Source organism: Echinops telfairi, unplaced genomic scaffold, assembly GCF_000313985.2.
Source record: "Echinops telfairi isolate 266 unplaced genomic scaffold, ASM31398v2 ScPeMD7_443;HRSCAF=831, whole genome shotgun sequence".
Classification (NCBI taxonomy): domain Eukaryota; kingdom Metazoa; phylum Chordata; class Mammalia; order Afrosoricida; family Tenrecidae; genus Echinops; species Echinops telfairi.
In genome coordinates this window covers 16,738,536-16,757,539 of record NW_022104341.1, presented here as the reverse complement: position 1 = coordinate 16,757,539, position 19,004 = coordinate 16,738,536, and the positions used below count along the sequence as shown (strand labels likewise).

The following is a 19,004-nucleotide window of genomic DNA, read 5'->3' as shown; positions in this document are numbered from 1 at the left end:
ATTCTGGCATACTGGTTTCCAAATACTGTCAGAGCGGCATTATACTCTCCATGGCTTCACATTTGTCACTTTCCCCTTAATACTGGCCAGTCGTTTATTAAGTATGTTCTACTTGCTCACTCTAGATGCTTTTTCACCTTCCGGAGGGCTACCTGTTATTTCATCACTTCGTAGGTGAAGAAGTTGGAACATTTAGCTATTGTCACCTGCTACCATAGAATCAATCTATGCTTGTGCTCATTCGGCACAATTTATCCTGTTTGATTCCTGCCCTAATCTCCCATGTTCATGCTTAGCAAATTATTTACCTCATAGAACTTCTGTTGATGCATGACAGGCTGAATGTGGGAAACTTTACGCCTGAGAAAACCTACCACACTATTGCTATCTTTACCTGAGGATGCTATCTGTTTGTTCGTTTGCCCTCTTTTGAAAATAACGTTGCTAACCTAGGACATTACCTTCGCCACACAGGCAGTCCACATGGCACATTTTGTGAGAAAGCATTGGGATTGAGTCTTAGATCTTGATCATCTGTGCTGTACTCTTCCCATCGTTACCTGAGGTGTGTTCTAAAGATGGAAGCTGGGTATATCACCTGGCTGCTGTAAGCTCTTCATCAGCATCACACTGACTGAAAAAAGGAAATGCAGACCTGGAGCCCGGCCCACAAGGCCCATCGTAATGTGGACTTGCCCTCCGACTCTAGTCTCTGTGTGCTCTGCTCTCCCCGCACCTGATGACAGGGCTTCCCTTCCCGCTTTTGGCCCTCTGGATGCGATGTGCTTGTCATCCCTCCTCTCCTGCCTCCAGAGTTACACAACGATGGGAAGTGCTTTTGCTTTCACCACGATCCAATCTGTGCCACAGGAGCGAACGAACATTGGTTGCTTCTTCCTTCTTTCAAAGCCAGTTATTTGCAACGCAGATTACTAGATACTGTAGTGATTTTTCGGCTAGAGTGTGAGTGTGGTCTCCCTTTTCTGTTTGTTATGTGGACAGAGACTTACTCCAGGCTGACTCTGTCATCTCTCTTAGTTGTTTTTAAGGAACTTGTCCACGTGACTGTGTGTGTAGACCTCTGACCTTGCCCTCCAGCCGTACATGCCGGTGAACCAACAAGGTTTGTTAGGTCTCCCCTCTCTCAGCAACAGCAGTCAGTTTTGCTGAACACCAAAAGTTTGTTACTTGAAGGCTTTGCTTTGAATGAGATTTTGTATAGTAAACTGGAAACTACTTGGCCCGTACTTTTGACTTGCCGGAAAGATGTGAGTTCTTGCCAGTGTAGTTGTGCACGTCTGCTAAAAGTGTAAGGCCACACAACCTCTGGAGCAGCGGTTCTCCACCTTCCTAATGCCTCGACCCTTTCATGCAGGTCCTTAGGTTGTGGGGACCCCCAACCATAGCATTATTTTCGTTGCTACTTCATCACTGTAATTTTGCTGCTATTATGAATTGGGCAACCCCGTGAAGGGGTTGTTTGACGCCCAGGTTGAGCAGTGCTGTTCTAGGGCCTCACGGTTTCTGGCTGTACACATTCTTCAGGAGTTCTCCACGTGTTCAACAGCCGTGCATCTTTCATTGACTCCACACCTTGTTTCTTGCGCGCACGATGAGTGTCGCCACGCAGGGGCTGGGTCTCACACTGCCATTGTGTCTGCAGAGGCGCTCACTGCTCTGGTGCCGCAGCCTCTGGAGCAGTGCCTCCCACAGAGCCAACCCCAGGAGGCTCTCCCCTCTGCTTTCAAAAACAGATCTGCACTAATAATAAAGAATAGTGGCATGGCAACTTAATTTAAACCAACTAATTCAAATATTTACTTTGCTTTAAGCTAATAAAATGCTAACCATTAAAGTTACTTTGTGCAATACAGCAGCAGTGTAAATATTATTCTGTCATTTTAGAAGCTAGGAAAATATAAAAACACATTGAAAATAAACAATAAAAAGACACAACAGTTCTATCTTTGTACTTTATAAGGTCGCCTTCTTATCTCCCTCCCCGTTCTACCTCTCTGTACTTGGGTTAGGGCCCTTCACCAGCTGGTGCAGCTTGGGTTAGGGCCCTTCACCAGCTGGTGCAGCTTGGGTTAGGGCACTTCACCAGCTGGTTTCAGCCTCTTCTTCTGGCGGCTAAGCTGGAGGTGCGAAGTGTGCCTACCTTGTCGAGTGCTAAGACTAAACGAGCTGCTGCAGGAAATAGAAGAGTGGTATTTATGTATTTGCTACGCTTATTGGTATAACTGTCATGTTGTTACTCCCACTCACCTTTGGCCTAAGTGCACAGAGAGAAGGTTTTTATTATTTTATATGTAGCATCAAGTTTTAGTCCTCATTATAGAATAAAAGGCCCAGCAACTGTTCAAAATGCATGCTGAAGTGTCCTCAACATGTGTTCCGCACGTTGTTTTAGGAAACACGTTTGTAGACAAGGGACACTCGACCCTGTAACTGTTAACCTCAATGACCATCCTTCGGTTATCCTTTGGTGTCTTACTGTCAGTTCGTTCCAACGACTAACTGCGCAATAGGTTTCATTCTTTGGTCCGAAAAACATACGTGTGACTTTGACAGCAGAGACATGCCTCCCAGGTACAGATGTATTTCTTAGAAGTTATGATTGTTCATGCTTTAAAATCAAATTTTATTTTAAACACACTCAGATATTCAAAAGAGATCTGTAGTCTGAGGGTATCTACAGAAAAGTGAAAAACCAAACCCAGCCCAACTCTGAAGTTAACAGTTTCCAAGAGTCCGAGATCTATTTGGGGAGTTTCTTACAGTAACGTTTGCCTACATAATCATAAACCAAACCATACTAGGCATCATTCCTGACTCAGAATCGAGAACTGCCCATCGGGTGCCCGGGCCCATCCGCTGATCTTGATCTTGATGAAAGCAGACCGCGCATCTTTCCACTGGGGCAGCTCGTGGAAGCTTTTGTTAGCACCTGTGAATGCTTAACCACTGAGCCACCAGCCTCCTTCCACAGAGCAGTAGGTATGAAAGACCGGGCGTTTTAGTGCAAGAGTTTATTCTTGCCCCGTCCTTGCTTAGTTGTTTGTTTACAGAAGGTGGTGGGCTGCAAATTACCACCACGTGCTGTCAAACCTGGATTTCTTTGAAGTGTGTGTATGCATCTGACTAAATAGAAAAACCAATGTATGTGATCATAAGGATTTTATTATTATTGAAAAACGTTGTCATTTGTGTAATTCACCATGAAAGAAGGCACGGTATTAATTTTAGAGGTATACCAAAGTAAGCTTATCTTATATTAGATCAGTTAAATGCTACACATTGTTTATTGATTTTCTGTCTCTCCAGATTTAGAGCTAAGACCTAAGTCTCTGTTTACTTCATCAGCCTCCTTTGAAGCTGCTGAGTTTGTCTCAGTGTTTTCGAGTGTTTGTCGTTGTCAGTAGGCAGCTTTGTAAGCATATTCTTTTGTTCTTTGAGTGAATGATCTTAGGGAGTCCTTTGCCTGTCTCCCTATGATTGATTATAAAAGGTTATTATTTAACCAAGTGGATATCTGTAATCCAAACAGACGCAGCCCCTTATATTTATCTAGACCCACTTGCTGGTCAGGAATACAGAAATATCAAAACATAGGAACTTGTTTTCTTTTATTGTTCATTAAGATCTGGTCTCAGCCTTTTGATCAGTAGAACATGCCTTTATTTTTGAGTTTCAAATGGAAGGGTTTATCTGTGTTTAACATTTAATAATTGCTTGTGAGAGCAATTAGTTGTGGATCATTATTTTGAGAGTGCTCTGTTTAAAAAATAAAGTGTTTAATTACCACAGAGACTTCTAGGCACAGAATTTTAAATCTAAATTATTATTAGCAGATTGCCTCCATGGGATTGAATTCGGCACATGTGCTCATGATATTGTACTCACCGCGTCTCTAAGAATTTCGTTAGGACACTATGGAGATACTTTTATGTTTATGTTGATTAGATATTTATAGGGTGACATAGAAAGTTTTATGTATAATCCACTCTGCCCCACTGAGTCATGGATTCTGAGCATATGCAGAAGGGAAGAAAATGGAGACAGGGCTCTCCCTGTGTCTGCGTGTCTTCTCTGAGGATAATCTCGTGGGATGTGTAGCCCAGGGCTGACAGCTAGGGCTCACAGGTTTGTTTTACTTGGCTTCATAGCATACAGTAACTTAAAATAGCCAACAGCTTTTAACAAAGTTTAATCGGCAGGTTGGGTCAATTTTCTGTTGCGTTACTAATTCGCAATGGTGAGGAGCTCCTAGTCCTGTCCCCTGCCAGTCCCCTAGCAGGTTTAGTAAGGACTGTAGTTGACTCTGCTGGTGTTCTAGCTGCAGGGTTAATGAACCACTGTTCTTCACCCCTGCTTCATTCTTTTCCCTGGTCTACAAGACAGCACTGAGAATGGACACCAATCTAGAGAAGCAGGGGGGGAAACCAAGGTCATTTTTCATCAAGGCCCTTGTTAGATACAGATTAAAGTATGTTTTTTTGTTCTTGGAAAGTGCTTATACCTCATAATATCGCCCACCTCCCTGTATTGTACAGACAAAATAATGCTGGTTCTCATTTCGTTTTAAAGTAGAGTGGCCAAAAGACGCTGTCAATAAAGCAGCACCTCCGCCTTATTAAATACGTTCTCTAAACTTCTGTGTGATTATAGGGCCCCGCCCCCAAATGAAGGGATTTATGTTCACAAATAGCATTTTGGGAATCAAATTTATTTTTATTTTGAGTGAATTTTCTTTGTCTTAATGTATGTCCAGTTAGTCTAGTACTAAAAGTGCAAAAAGTGGTTTTATTTGTAACTTTCCTAAAATGTTCTCTAAGCTGTATGAAAATTAAAAACAATTTTTTTTCTTTTCTCACAAAATTCTGCCAGCGAGTTGAAAATGGTGACTTCAACTGGATTGTTCCAGGAAAATTTTTAGCATTTAGTGGACCACATCCAAAAAGCAAAATTGAAAATGGTAGGTTTTTCTTTATTTTACCATTCTCAAATTTATTTTGGTTTATCTTCTTTTTAATATTCTTAATTTTCTCTGACAATCATTTCCTTTGGTTATATTCCTCATAGAGTAAATTTAAATATAACATGGATTATAAAAAATTAAAGTGTAGTATTCGTGTGTTAATTATTATATATCCAGTAGGTGGAGCCATCACCACTATCTTAAAACTAGAACATGCCATGTTTCCACGACCTCTTTGTGAGATCTGTTTACCAAGAGAGAACCAGAGAACCAGACGAAACAGGTTGCTCTATTATTCTGTTAGTGCTTTTCACGTGTTCTTGACAATAGAGTGATGACAGTAGGTGACTACGTACCACATGCTAGTTACCAATCACAGCAGTAGCTTATATGCCCACACAACTCTGTTATTATCGTAGTCTTACATTAGACGAAATTGAAGCTTATGTGAAGTTAGACAATTTGCCCAAAGATAATCGTAGGCAGAACTGGTCCTGCAACCAGAGCTAGGCTCCCAAACATTATCCTATGCTGAAATATTAATTCCATTGTAACAACGAGGAATTGTTTTTCTAGTTGGTGGTAATTATATTTATGCTCTAAGGAGCCGTGGAAGCACCGTGGTTACACGTTTGGCTGGTAACCAACCCCCGGCCGCTCTGCGCGAAAGATGGGAATTTCTACATCAGTAAAGAGGGGCAGTTCTACTCTGTCCTACAGGGGCGCTATGCGTCAGCATTAGCTCGATGGCAGTGAGTTTGGGGCTTATTTATAGTATATGTATATAGCCGTGAATGCACACATTCAAGGAAAAAAATAAAAGCAAAACCAAACCAAAAAGCCTCCAGTTCTGTGAGATTTTACATTTATATTTATTTTCTACGAATTCATTATTCTTTTCATTTGCTGAGATTTCCTGAACCCATTGCTGTTGGGTTGATTGAGTTGAGTCGGACCCCAGCAGCCCTGCAGGACAGAGTAGAGCGGCCCCAGAGGGTTCCCAAAGTTGCAGTTTTGGGAAGCAGACTGCCACAGCTTTCTTCCTCAGGTGCTCGGATTTGAACTGCTTACCTTTGGGTTAGCAGCCAAGTACTTACCGTGTGTCACCAGGGCTGGAGACAAGAAATGACCCACAGTAAAGATTTAAGAACACATTATGAGAGAAGGATGCAAACTTGTAAAAATATAACTTATACACACAATAGCTCATTTTTGGGGCCCCCCTTTGCTTGTAGAAGTGTAACGCCAGTCCTCAGAGGGAACAAAATATGAACACCCCCCCCACCCCACCCCCGTCATCTTTCATCAGCATCACTATCATCTTCATCGTCATGTTACTTCTTGTAAAACTTAGTTCATTATATATTGTTATTCATTAATTTAGAATTGAGAATTTACTTGAAGCTTGCTTACTACATCATAACTGTGGCGCTTCTAATCAGGAGCTCTGTGAGGATCATGATTTTCTCTGTGGACGAGGATTGCAGAGTGAGAGAGTTGTGCTCACAAATGCAAGGCCTTTACCGCACAGCCAGAAGTAGAGCCTCTCATTTATGAACTTGCTCATGAGTCCTTTTCCCTGCAGACATTGATTAACCTCTGTTAATGCTAGATTGTTAGGAATCATATTTTGAATACCCGGGAAAACAGCTTTGTGACATTTGATCTGTCAAGATGGGATTGATTTAATTTACCTTTGGCCTTTTGCACAAAATCATCTGATTTAGCATGAGAGAATATTTGTAGATGTGTTGTTCAAGTAGTGGTTTTCTTGTTGTGTGTTCATGTAACAAAACACGTTTTGCCATTTGTGATTAATGTGTTTTATAGAAGCTTCTTAAAGAGACGAGACACGTAATTAAACTTATTATTTGTACTATATAATACATGCATATATTTGAAAAAGAAGACTGTAGATGAACTAAAGAAAAGAACATAAAAGTGACTTATCCTGCTACCTGTACATGTGCACCACTGCCCCTACCCCCCCACCCCCCGTTGAATTGATTTTAGCCTATAGCGACCCTATAGGACAGAGTAGAAATGCTCTAATTCACACATATACTCTTTTTACATGAAAGGAGATCACAACGAACTGTTTGATAGCTAGCAGTTTGCATTTAATATATTACAGATGTCTTGCCCTGGCAGGAAGCATAGACCTACATTCTCATTTTTTATGACTACATTGTATATTATGCCACTGTATGACTGTACTATCATTTAATTTAGTTTTTAAGTGAGACCTAAGTTCTTTAGATTTTCACTTAAAAAAATTGCTGTGGTTGGCACACAATGAAATATATTTTTGTAGTTATAGTTTGTTCTTTATGATAAATTCTTAAAAGTAGTATTGCCAGATAAAAGGATATGCACAATTCTTAAAAGTAGTATTGCCAGATAAAAGGATATGCACAGCTTGTGTGATAACTCTTCATTTAAAAACCATTTTTAAAAGTTTGGATCCCAATTTGAAATAAATGAAATTAATGATAGCCACCATAGATTGCTAAACCACGATCACATTTACCTGGAGACCAGACCTAGGTGGTGCCCAACCCCACTGTTGACGGTTCTGACCAGGGTCACAGTAGATGACCTTAGATACAATGGGAGAAAAAATGTAGAACAGACCACAGATCTCAAATACTCAACAAAAGAGCCGACGGACTAGACCCGTTGAGGCGGGAGGACAGTCCGCGATGATCTCTTTGAAAGATTCTCTAAGCCTTGGACCAAAACTATCCCCTGAGATGGCCTTTTCGTGGAGCAGCAGCGGGACACAAAATAAAGGGTGTTGCTCATGGGTTCATCTATCCGGGACCAAAAGGACAACCTTTATGTTAAAGTGAAGCTAAGAGGGCAGGGAAACTAGAGTTCTCGAAAAGGAGCAACTAGACCACAGCTGTGTCCGTCCAGTGACACTCACGTACGTATAAGAAAGAACTTTAAATCCAGTCATTTCATATCAAGAAGGCATCCCGGCCCAGTCCAACCCAAGCCCACGGGTCCGCTGTAGCTGGAACTGGCTGCAGAGGAGACACGGAAAGGTGGAACAGGATGCAGGAAGATCAGAGGCGGTGCGTGCAGACTCATTGCAGCGTGCGGACAGCTTTCCCGATCAGTGGCCCACGCGGGGCCTCCCCTTGGAGGCAGGTCCAGAGGCCCCATAAAGAGAAGGCAAGGGGCAAGAGGGAGAAGTTCTCCCTGTGTCTTTGTAGTAGAACAGGCCCCACGCCCAAGGAGGCATCATCAGGCTGTGACCTGATTGATTGGTTGGACTCCATCCCCACACTTTCACCCAGGTGCAAGTTAGCATAAACGCTAACTGCCAATAGAATTAGAGCATTGGCATGGTGTGAAAAATGCAAGTATTGTCGCTGAAAAATTGGTGTGGGAATTGTCAAATGAGAACCCAACTTGCCGTGAAAGCTTTCACTCAAAACACAATGTTAAAAAAAAAAGAACGGTGTGTGTGTCTTTATCATTCTTTCTTTGCAAACATTGTGGATATGCACATTCAAGAAAACGTGTCTGAAAGTGCTGCTTCATATTTACTGGACCTTTCTGATGTGAGTTTCCTTTAAGACCAAAATTGATACATATTAATAGGTTCTCATTTAAAGATCTGAATTTCATTAGAAATTCCCCCCTCCCTTTTTTTAACTTTAAAAAGTAACTTCATGAAGGAAATGTGTGCACTTGATCTAATTGCACAGAAACCCAGGAGCCCCCTCCTCGCCTCCAATCAAAGACCCCAGTACTTCCTGAAGCACTGATCCTGCTTGGAAGTCATCTTGGGGGTGGTGGTGGGGTTTGTTAGTAGAGAAACTGAGATTCTAAGGGATTAACAGTCAAATAACTATTTCTAGGATACAGTAGAAGGAAGTGCTAAAATCTTGGGCCAGAGGCAGAATGTATTCTACGAGCCTTGAAGTGTGTGCTTGCATCAACAACAGAGAGCAAGTAGGCTGCAGGGGACGTGGATTGATTAATGTGGTTCTTCTAGCCAAAGTCTCAACATCGCAACAAGCGCCCTTTCCCTGCGTGGCTGTGGTAAGAGGGTGGAGGAAGATACTGATTGGATTCACCCGTGAATAATTGTGGACAGGATTTCTTGGACTGCCACCCTTCTTCTAAAGTGAGCCCTCTGAGAAGCACGATGGGGTGGAAATCTCACTACCAGCAGGAGCCAGTGGAGTACATGCTCTGGACCCAAGATCCCTATGCTGTGAACTTCCCGAGTGCTGAGAATAGCTGTCACACCAGAGGAGCAGCAGCAGAACCAGGAGTCCGGATAACGTGTCAGAGTGATGGTCTTCCCAACCCACGGAGCAGGCACATTAGTCTTTTGTGCAGGAGGCTGGTTTGTGGAGTGGGGTGCCTCTGGACCCTTACTTGGGAGTTGGGCGTGGTGACTCACAGAAGTGGAGCTGAATGGCTTCCAGTGGAGTGGTATATGCCCTCTGGACATTTATTAGCTCTTTGGAATGTGTCCTGATATGCAGTGCAACTCTGAGCATTTCTCACTGGCATTGTGATTTGTTAACTTCCTTTAAAAAAAAAAACCCTCTCTAATCATGACATTTGTCTGCGGGTTCTGGGTAGCCATTGCAATGGATATTAGAACCCAGAGATCAAGCCGAGAATGCTACTTAAAGCAACAGTCTTGATTCACGCTAGATAAGTGTGGGAAAGGGAAGAGGCCCCACTCTTAATTTTGTTAGCAATACATTTTCATTAAGGACAAATGTATCAAACTCTAGCCTATTAATAAAAAACTGCTATGATTGTATTGTTAATCATTTGTGTGCTCAACAGACAGCATTTTATTTCTTCGCAATGTTTTTCAGCCAGTTCTGCAGTTTTTACCCTTACTAATGATATGCTTGGAATAGTTACTTGATTCTGCTCTTCTTCTCTTTGCTCACTGTTACCATGGGGGCTGGCCTGAAGCAAACTTTCCTTCTGAGATTCTGTTTATGGCCCTCATCAGCTCAACTTTTGGCCTCCCGGAGTCTGCATGTGCTTTACTGTCAGCTGGGCCCCATCTAGTGGTCATTTGGCGCAAGGGCAGGATGAATGCTCTTTCAGCTCCCTGGAGCCTCCCACCAAAAGCATCCTCCCAAATCATTGATAGCACCCACAGTTGGTCTTAGGGCATTGTAATTGCCTGTTGGGTGTAACTGATTTTACACGGTAAGGCTTAATGAGAAAGCCACACAACTCACAAGGCATGGTGCCTGGCTCATAGTAAGTGTTCGGTGCTGTTCTGTTGCTACCACCATTGTTCACATCTGGAGTCCTGTTGCCATCATTTGACAGCCCTGCCCATGTTTCTCTTCTCAAACATACCCATCTTTTTTTCTTAATAGCCTGAGCATAGTTATCTATAGTGTAATTTACTCCTGAGAAAAATTCATACGAGAAAAATGACCATCAACTTGGATGGGGGATGGTGTAGAAGGTTAACACCAAACCAACCATCTGCCCCCGGGGGTCAGTATCATTGTCGAGATAGATACAGGAGTGGTAGGGACGCAGAGGGTCCCCCTGCCCCCTATTCCACATAAGATAGGAAAGCTCCTACTTGCTTCATTGTGGGGTTTTCCAAGTATGAAAGCATTGTCTCTTCTAAATGTGTGTATGTAAGTTACTCTATTTTGTTTTTCTGTAAGTTACTGTTTCAAACGGTGCATTACATTGTGTAAATCTGCCACACAAGCCCTCTAAAAATGTTGAAAAGTAAAGGCTGTCACTTGAGGACTAGGATGCGCCCACCCAAACCCTAATATTTCCCTTGGCCTTTCCCCCATGCATGTGAAAGTTAGACATTGAATAAGGAAGACTGAGGAAAATTTGATGCATTGAATTACGGTGCTGGCAAAGAACATTAAAAGTGCCAGGGATTGCCAGAAGGACAAACAAATCTGTCCTGAAAGAACTGTAGCCAAAATACCCCGAGAAGAGAAGATGGCAGGACTTTGTCTCTCATACTTTGGGTATAGCTGTAATTTGCGCATGTTATCAGAAGAGACCAGCCCCTGGAGAAGGACATCATGCTTGGTAGCTGGGCAGTGACAAAGAGGAAGGCCCTCGCTGAGACGGATTAGCACAGTGTCTACAACAATGGGCTCAAATAGAGGAATTGTGCAGCTGCACAGGACGGGCAGTGGTTCGTTCTGTGGTTCTGCAGCACCAGGATGCTGTGACTCAGAACGGACTCTGGCACTTGACAGCAACAAAGCCCCCTTGTTACAGAGCAGGTGCTGAAGGTTGGCATGGACCTGGAGCGAAGGGAAATCCGAGGAAGTGCCCAGCTAAGCAGGACCAGAGGCAGCAGGAAATAGAGCCAAAGACACAGCGCAGGAACTGCCCGAGTGCCCCTTTTGAAAAAACAAAACAAAAACCCAAAACAATTTTATTGGCCTCTAATTCACGTGCAATAGAATTCAGTGGTTTGAATATATTAAAAAGAGTTGTGCAATCATCACCACAATCAAGTTTAGAACATTTTCTTCATTCTCTTACCCTTTATTAGCAGCTCCCCATTACGCTCCCCTTGTAACCTCCCCTGACATAGCCCTAAGGAATTATTAACCCCATTACTCTTCCTGTGGGTTACCTGTGCTGTATTTCATATAAAGAAAGTCATATCAAAACCCCAATGATAACAAAATGAAACAGAAAAACCTCAATCCAAAAAAAAAGAAAGCAGAATATAATAGAAATTAGAACAAATTTAAAATGTGTCCAAAGGCAAAATGTATGATACATTAAATTTTATCCTAACTGCGGTGTGTGTGGAGCTGTGGTGGCATAGTGGTTAAGTTCTAATACAGTTTCCTCCTCTGATCTTGGATTTGATTGTTTGCAATCATTGGATCACATGTGCTGGTGTGCTTCTTCCATGTGGATTTACCTGACACTTCACTTAGATAGTTTCTTGTTTTAAGGTAAGCCTTTAAAAACCCAAGATGATATTCTTTCTGAGAACTGGACACCCATCTGTTTTCTTCACCATACTTTGCTATAGCACCCCTATCTTTAGTGATCTCTTAATGAAGCAAGTATTAACCAGGATCACATTGCAAGAACTTATTCTTAGGTTAGGGCTTACAATTAAATGTGAGTTCAAAATTCATTTGTTTATCTAAAGTGTAGGTATATCCCTAGTCTACTTTAGAGCTACCACAATCAGCTTGTTAAGAAATAATTTAAGTAACCTCTATGTGACATTTGGTAAATTTAATAATTGTGTCATTGTTCTAGCTAATAGTATAGATTTTAAAGTACTGCTGAGCAAAGGAAAATATACACAGAAAAGGAAGCTTTTAAAACTAAAATACAAGAGATGTTCACTTATACAGGTTAAAAGCTTTAGCACCAACACTGTATCAGAAAGCAATGAGGGCTAGGCAGAAGGCAAAAATTTCAACCACACTCATTCGCTAAGGCAAAGCTATACCTCAGGACTGAGACATGCTGGTTGACTTGTACTGCCTATTGCTGTTGCTGCTCATTAGAGCCTAACACCACGAATGAATTTTTACGTGAATGAATTTTGACATGACCTTGGAATTCAGTGAATTAAAGAACCCTGAATGGTTTAGACGAAGGGTGTCAAACCGGCCGCCCATGGGCCGCATGCAGCCCCCAAGGTAATTTTTTGGCCCATGATGCTCTGAAATAAAATGAAAATAGAAAAAAATTGTTATGAAGATAATAGCTCTTAGGGGAGATTGAGGCAATACTGTACACATAATTAATTCCCTCATTACATTTTATTTCAGAGCATCGTGGGCCACAAAAAATTACCCCGGGGAGCTGCCAGTTTGACACCCCTGGTTTAGACTAAACACAAAACTCCAAACCATTGCCATTGAATCAATTTCCATAGGGTGTCTAAGGCTGGAATCTTTATGGAAGCTGACTGCTGCCACATCATTTCTCACAGGTTGGCTGGGGCCTTCTGAGATGCCCCCGTTTGGAGGGATTCAAAGCTCCAACCTCTTCATTAGTAGCTGAGCCCTTAACCATGTGTCCCACCCAGCAACTCCGGTTATTATGCAATCATAGCTGAATAAGCATGAGCCTCCTTTGTGGGAAGGCTGTACTCTATAGTAAAACTATACTTCTGGTAAAAAGGCTTTCGTTATAATGGAGCTTGATTTGTCAGGGGGAGAACAATTCTCAGGCAGGAACAGAAAGCACAAAGACTCATTCCAGGCCTTCTGCGCACATTTAAGTGCATCAAGAATGCCTTTGTTTGGGAATGGAAACGACCCAAATATCCAACAAAAATGACGCAAATGAATGGATCAACTGTGGCGCAGGCACACGGTGGCCTCTTACTGAGCTACACAGAGAGCCGACGACCCGGTGCAGGCTACAGACATCCTGGGTGAACCTTGGAGTGATCACGCTGAGTGAATGTCAGTCCCCAAAGAACAAATACTACACGAGGCCACTTACAGGAATCTCTACAAAAGGCGAGTAGAGGGAGGGAAGCGTGAGACTCATTGCTAAGGAGACACAGGCTTCTGCTAAAGGTGATGGAAAACTTTGGAAATGGTTCATGAAGACAGCGCCACAACATGAGCACAGTTATGCTACCAAGTTGTACCTGTGAAACACGTTCTGCTCAGATCTACCACCAGGGACCCTCCCGGCCAGGCCAGACTGCCCCGTGGGGTCTGAAAGCACTCCGCACAGGAGGCGGCAGCCTCGCCGTTCTCCGGGGAGCTGCTGGGGCTTCAAGTTGCTGACCTCGAGGTTAGCCACCCAATGCGTGTCTTGAAGGATGCTCCCAGAACTCTTTAACGAGCACCCTCCAAATCTTCGCCTTCTGCCACTCACCACTTGTCCAGACAGCTGCTTTTGCTGTGCTCTGCGACCTGACTCTCAAGAAAGCACTGCTCTCCTCGACTCAGGAGATTGACACAGGCTGTCTGGTTAAGGTGTTTCCGTGGGTTTTGTAAGGTGAAGTCCGCGTCTTGCTTACTGCTTGTTTATGATTCCCCATTAGGTTACCCGCTGCACGCCCCCGAAGCCTACTTTCCTTATTTCAAGAAGCACAACGTGACTGCAGTCGTGAGACTGAATAAGAAGATTTACGAGGCGAAGCGCTTCACAGACGCTGGCTTTGAGCACTACGACCTCTTCTTCATCGACGGCAGCACCCCGAGCGACAACATCGTGCGCAGGTTCCTGAGCATCGGTGAGAACGCGGAAGGGGCCATCGCCGTTCACTGCAAAGGTGCGTGCCGGCCTCTGGGCGCCATAGCCAGTCGTGGCAGACAAACCACTGCATGGAAACAACCGTTTTGATAACCCTTTCCGTAAAGAAGGGAAGGCTGGAGTGTGGATATGGGCCACGTGCAGGAAAATGACAGTCACCCAAACCTCCAAACCAAGCCCGGACTCAGCGACCCCTCAGGACAGGGCGGAACGGCCCTCGTGGGCTTCTGAGACTGACTCTTTACAGGAGTGGAACGCCCATCTTCTGTGGTATGGGAACAGGGACACCTTTCAGAGGTTAAACTGTCAAGAGCGAAAGATGGTGGGTTCCTCTTTCTCCCTGTCTCTGAACCCCATCTCCTTTTCCTCCTCTTCCTCCTCTGGTACGTAAGCCAGTTGCTGTTGAGCTGCCTCCGCTCGCGCGCGGTGACTTTGTGTGTCCTAGGCTGGAACTGTGCTCAGGAACTGCGGCTGAGTTTTCAGAAGCAGATCCGCAGGCCTGTCGTTTGAGGCACCTCCGTGGGGCTCAAAAGTCCCATCCAGCCTTGCCCTTAGCAGCCAAGCACATTAACCATCTGTACCCCCAGCATCTCTGTCTGATGGTAACGCTCCTGTTTCATCTCCAGCTCCGCCCTTGGGCCCCCACCATTAGTCCTTTGCATCGGAACTGAGTGCCCTCGTGCTGGCACCAGAGGACTGTAGCACACTGGGGTCATTCGATGGCTTCCTTGCCACTTACTGGAAGTCTTGATTGTGTAGAATCTCTGCTGGTTGGAAACTTTGAGGATGGGGCTATTCAGATTAGAGGTGGTATAAATGGCCAGATTTAGCAAATGAAAACACAAGGCACCCATCCAATGGCCTTTTAGTAGGTCTGTTCCAAGTATTGTATAGAATGTATATGCATTCTATGTTTTATCTCATCGCCGTGTGCTAGATTGGCTAGAACATTTGAACTTACTTGAACTCTGAGGAGGCTTAACAGCCATTTCCAGTTGTCCGGCACGTAGCAAGTATTTGCTGAGTTGTTTGGATGCCCGATGAGAAATCACTTCGGAGATGGAGCCGCCGGTTCCTCACATGCAGCTTTTCCTAGTGCCACTGGGTGGTGCTGTTGTCATAGTTTTGTTTCTGGGAACCCACTTCTGAAGCTCTCAGTGTTCATTGTCTTGTAGGTGTTGGGGATTGAAACCCCCCCCCCCCCCCCCCCCCCCCCCCCCCCCACACACACACACACCGTGTGCCTAGTGCTTCTGGATCTGACTTACTCAGGAGGCAAGCATGGCTTTAGTTCTGACAGAAATTAAAATACATTCTGTAGGCCCTTGTTTCTATGTTTAAGATGTGAGGAGGAGGTGCTTTGCTGAACCCGCGAGCTTCTCAGGGAGCTTCCTTTTGCCCAAGACCTGGAAGGATGGAGATGAACAGGGCTCAGCCTGATTTCAGTGGGGGTTCTTCAGGCAGGCCTTACCCGGGCGCTCCAGACCGAGCGCCAACTCCCCTTTCCTGTTTCCAGCAGGATCGGGTCATTATTTTGTGGGATTTAGCCATGTTTGGGCCAGGGGCTTTGTTAGGAGTGCCCGTCACTTGCCCACTCAGAGAAGGCGCTGGGTCTTCAGCTTCTAAAGAGGTCATGGGAGAAGGACAGTTTCAAGGGAGAAGAGATGCAACACTTACCATATATACTAGAGTATAAGCCGACCCAAATATCTGCTGAGGCACCTAATTTTACCGCAAAAACGGCATTAAAAATGTGCTGAAAAACTCAGCTTATACTTGAGTGTATACGGTATATTAAAACTCAGCATCTCTCCATCTTACATTAACATTCTGCACCAGGATTCACCAGCTAGGGAGCATGGTAAAATAAACGACCCTCTCTGGTCTTCAGCAGTCTCATTACAGGTGTTCTCTGGGCTCCATTCTTGACCTGTGGATGTTGACATTTTCACACAACAGTTACTTTTATTGCGGGGGTTTGAATATTTGTATTCAGCATCAGGAGCTTTATCACTGAGGTCACCTCCCCTTCAGGAAGGTCATCTTTGTGGGAGTATTACTGACTCCCCCAACCCCCTAGGATTCCGGAGGATTCCATTTTTGATTTAATTACAGCTGTGTTGCTTTTACTAGCATAGTTATCTACCAGAGGGCTATTAATTATTTTGACATCTGCCCTAATTAAGTCATCTTAATTTTCTGGTAATTGAAGCGGCAGCGAGAGCACTTCCATTGAATGGAAAGGGTGGAGGGAGAATCTTATCCTCTGTCAAATGAACTTTGGGAGCTGCTGGAAAGAGGATGAATAATTAATTAACGCCGCCACAGACTGGAAAGTAATTCACTGGGAATTTGTGGAAGTGCACGACTGAATAACTGCATCTTGGCTTGGGGTTGGCAGAAGAGAGGGCTATGGATTCTTGAACATTCCTGGCACAAGTAATACTGATTAAAAACTCGGGAACACTGTGATGTTTCAGTCTGTGATTATTGATGTTCTATAGGGATTTCAGTAAACTCTCCCGCAACTCGAAAGCCGCCATCGATATAAATAGAGCACTCTTCAACGTCTTACCGTGCTGTGCCAGGGAGCCCTTTAATTACAGATGCTTTAAATTTTTGAAAAAGTTTTTATAGAAACTTAGGGAAATGTTCCTGTTCTGTTCAACTGTGGTAAGAGCTCCTAACTATTGAGTGCTAAGTAGATTCTTTTTATAGACCTAAATTACAGACTCTGTAAAGAGGTTAATTTCTGTTCAAAGGGGGGAGCGTTCTCATGTCAGGAATTTGGGATTTTTCTGCGCCCCCTTTTTTGGTGGTGAGTGGGTGTCCCCGAGGGCAGCGGGCCCTGGCACGAGGAGGACAGCCGTGGGAGTGGGTGTTCTCTGCCATCAGAGGCCTCTTCTCCACAGCCAGCGCCCCGGTTTGGGGGTTGAAGCAGGAGCGGCTCCGGAAACCCAATTGGGCTCTGATGCCTGCAGTAAGCCCTCCCTCCGGGTTCCTTCTGTCCAGTTACCTGTTGTCAGATGTCTGGGGGGAGAAGCAGGCAGATTACTCTTAATGCTTAGTAATAAAGGAAGAGGCCTACCAAGATCATAATGAAATGTCATTCGTTTCCGAAGAATGTCGAAACAAACACCACCCCCACCACCCCCGTAAACCCCCCCGAAACAAACCCAAGTGTAGAAGTGTTTTATTATTTCTGAGGCTGTCGATCTTTTGGGGGGAGGCGGCCTCATCTTTGTCCTGCGGAGCAGCTGCAGGTCAGCGTCCCCACCAGGCCCGATACACACGCACACGGGCCACCTGAACTGCAGTGTTCGGTATGGCTTATGCTTCGTTCTCAAAAGAAAAGGCTCCCGGGAAGGAAATGCCAGCACCTGGACAGGTAACGCAAACCACGTGTGTCCTCAGCCCTAGGGCAGATGGCCCCCCTCCTCCACAGGAAGCAAAGTTTTGAGGGGTGTGGGAGTGTGGGGAGGGGGTGAAAATGATTGTAGTTCCTTTTGTCTATAAAGCACAGATGTACTTATAGCATAGAAACACATATGCAGTGTATTTGTGGCCTTAAATTTTCATGAGGAATGGTGGGGGTGGATGATTAGGAGGAAGAGGCCCCCAGGGGAGAAAAGACATTTTTAGACATTGATTTAGAGAAATGCCCTCCCTGCTCACATTGTAACATCTGAAAATTTAGATGCATCTTAAAATTGGTAACATATCATCGTTGTATTAGCAATTCTTAGTGGAACTTAAATGATGATCTGTATGGCAACTGATGATGTCTTAGATGCGCTGAGATTGTGTGCGTTTTCCTGTCGTGGGGAGATAGGAGAAGGTTCTATTTATTACTTGGTGAGGGAGACCTGACAGGAGGATCCCGGCAAGGGCGGGAGCTTCTTAAACATACAGGACCGTGAAGCCAGGGACTGTGTCCTTGTCCTTCTCAAACTTGGTGAGATTGACAATATCGGTTTCTCAGACCTGAGCTGCCAGTCATCTTTCTCTTTCCCCGCGATGCCGTCAACGTACGTACGTACTTCTGATTCTGCTCTTCCCCACTGCCCCGCCCCCTTGCTCTCTGCCCTCCTGCACTGCCTTCTCGTTCGTCTCTGAGATTCCCGTCTCCGTGTTTTCGTTTCCACGGGTGCACTGCTGCCAGACCTGCCTGCTCCGATCATGGCCTTTGCTGCCTCAGTTTTGCCCTATCTTTGGTTCAAGATCAACAACAACAACAATAACAACAACGGATTTTTACCTGGTAGTACTTGTCTGTTTATTAGCTGTTGATCACACCATGTTGATCACTTTTTAAGTGAATTGGTTTTATTTATCAAACCTCATCTACATCTCTGTCATTGGCCCTCACGTTGGTAACCCATGGAGAGCGTCTCCCACTCAAGCCAAGGCCTCTTCAGTGTCACCCCTCTGTACTCATCAGATGTTACTCTTCAGTGAGAGTGTGCCCCGGACCAGCCGTGCGGTCACTTCTCTGATCCGTCTGCCCCCAGTGTCCGGTGACCTTCCTGCACCGTGTTGTTGCTCGTTGCTATTGAGTCATGGCAGCACCTGCACACTTCAACAGAACGCTCCCTGCTTCTGTGCCCTCCCTCCCCACGATGGGTGCCCATCCGACTATTGAGACCCATAGGGCTTTCATTGGTTGATTTGGGAAGTCCATCTGTTCTATAGGGTTGCTATGAGTTGGCATCAACTCGATGGCAAGGAGTTTGGTGTTTTGGCATCCCTGGCTCGATGGCTGCACACAGGAACTGCTAACAGT

General features: G+C 44.6%; 1 protein-coding gene across 4 annotated transcripts in view; it reads left to right on the top strand.

Annotated features, from left to right (window-relative positions):
• CDC14A (cell division cycle 14A) overlaps positions 1-19,004 on the top strand; it is a 181,231-nt gene that overhangs the window by 103,692 nt on the left and 58,535 nt on the right. For all 4 annotated transcript variants that reach the window (XM_045292117.1, XM_004699231.2, XM_004699230.3 and 1 more), the window contains 2 exons: positions 4,891-4,978; positions 14,010-14,240. In XM_045292117.1, coding sequence (XP_045148052.1) covers positions 4,891-4,978; positions 14,010-14,240 — 319 coding nt within the window. The remainder of the gene's footprint in view (positions 1-4,890; positions 4,979-14,009; positions 14,241-19,004) is intronic.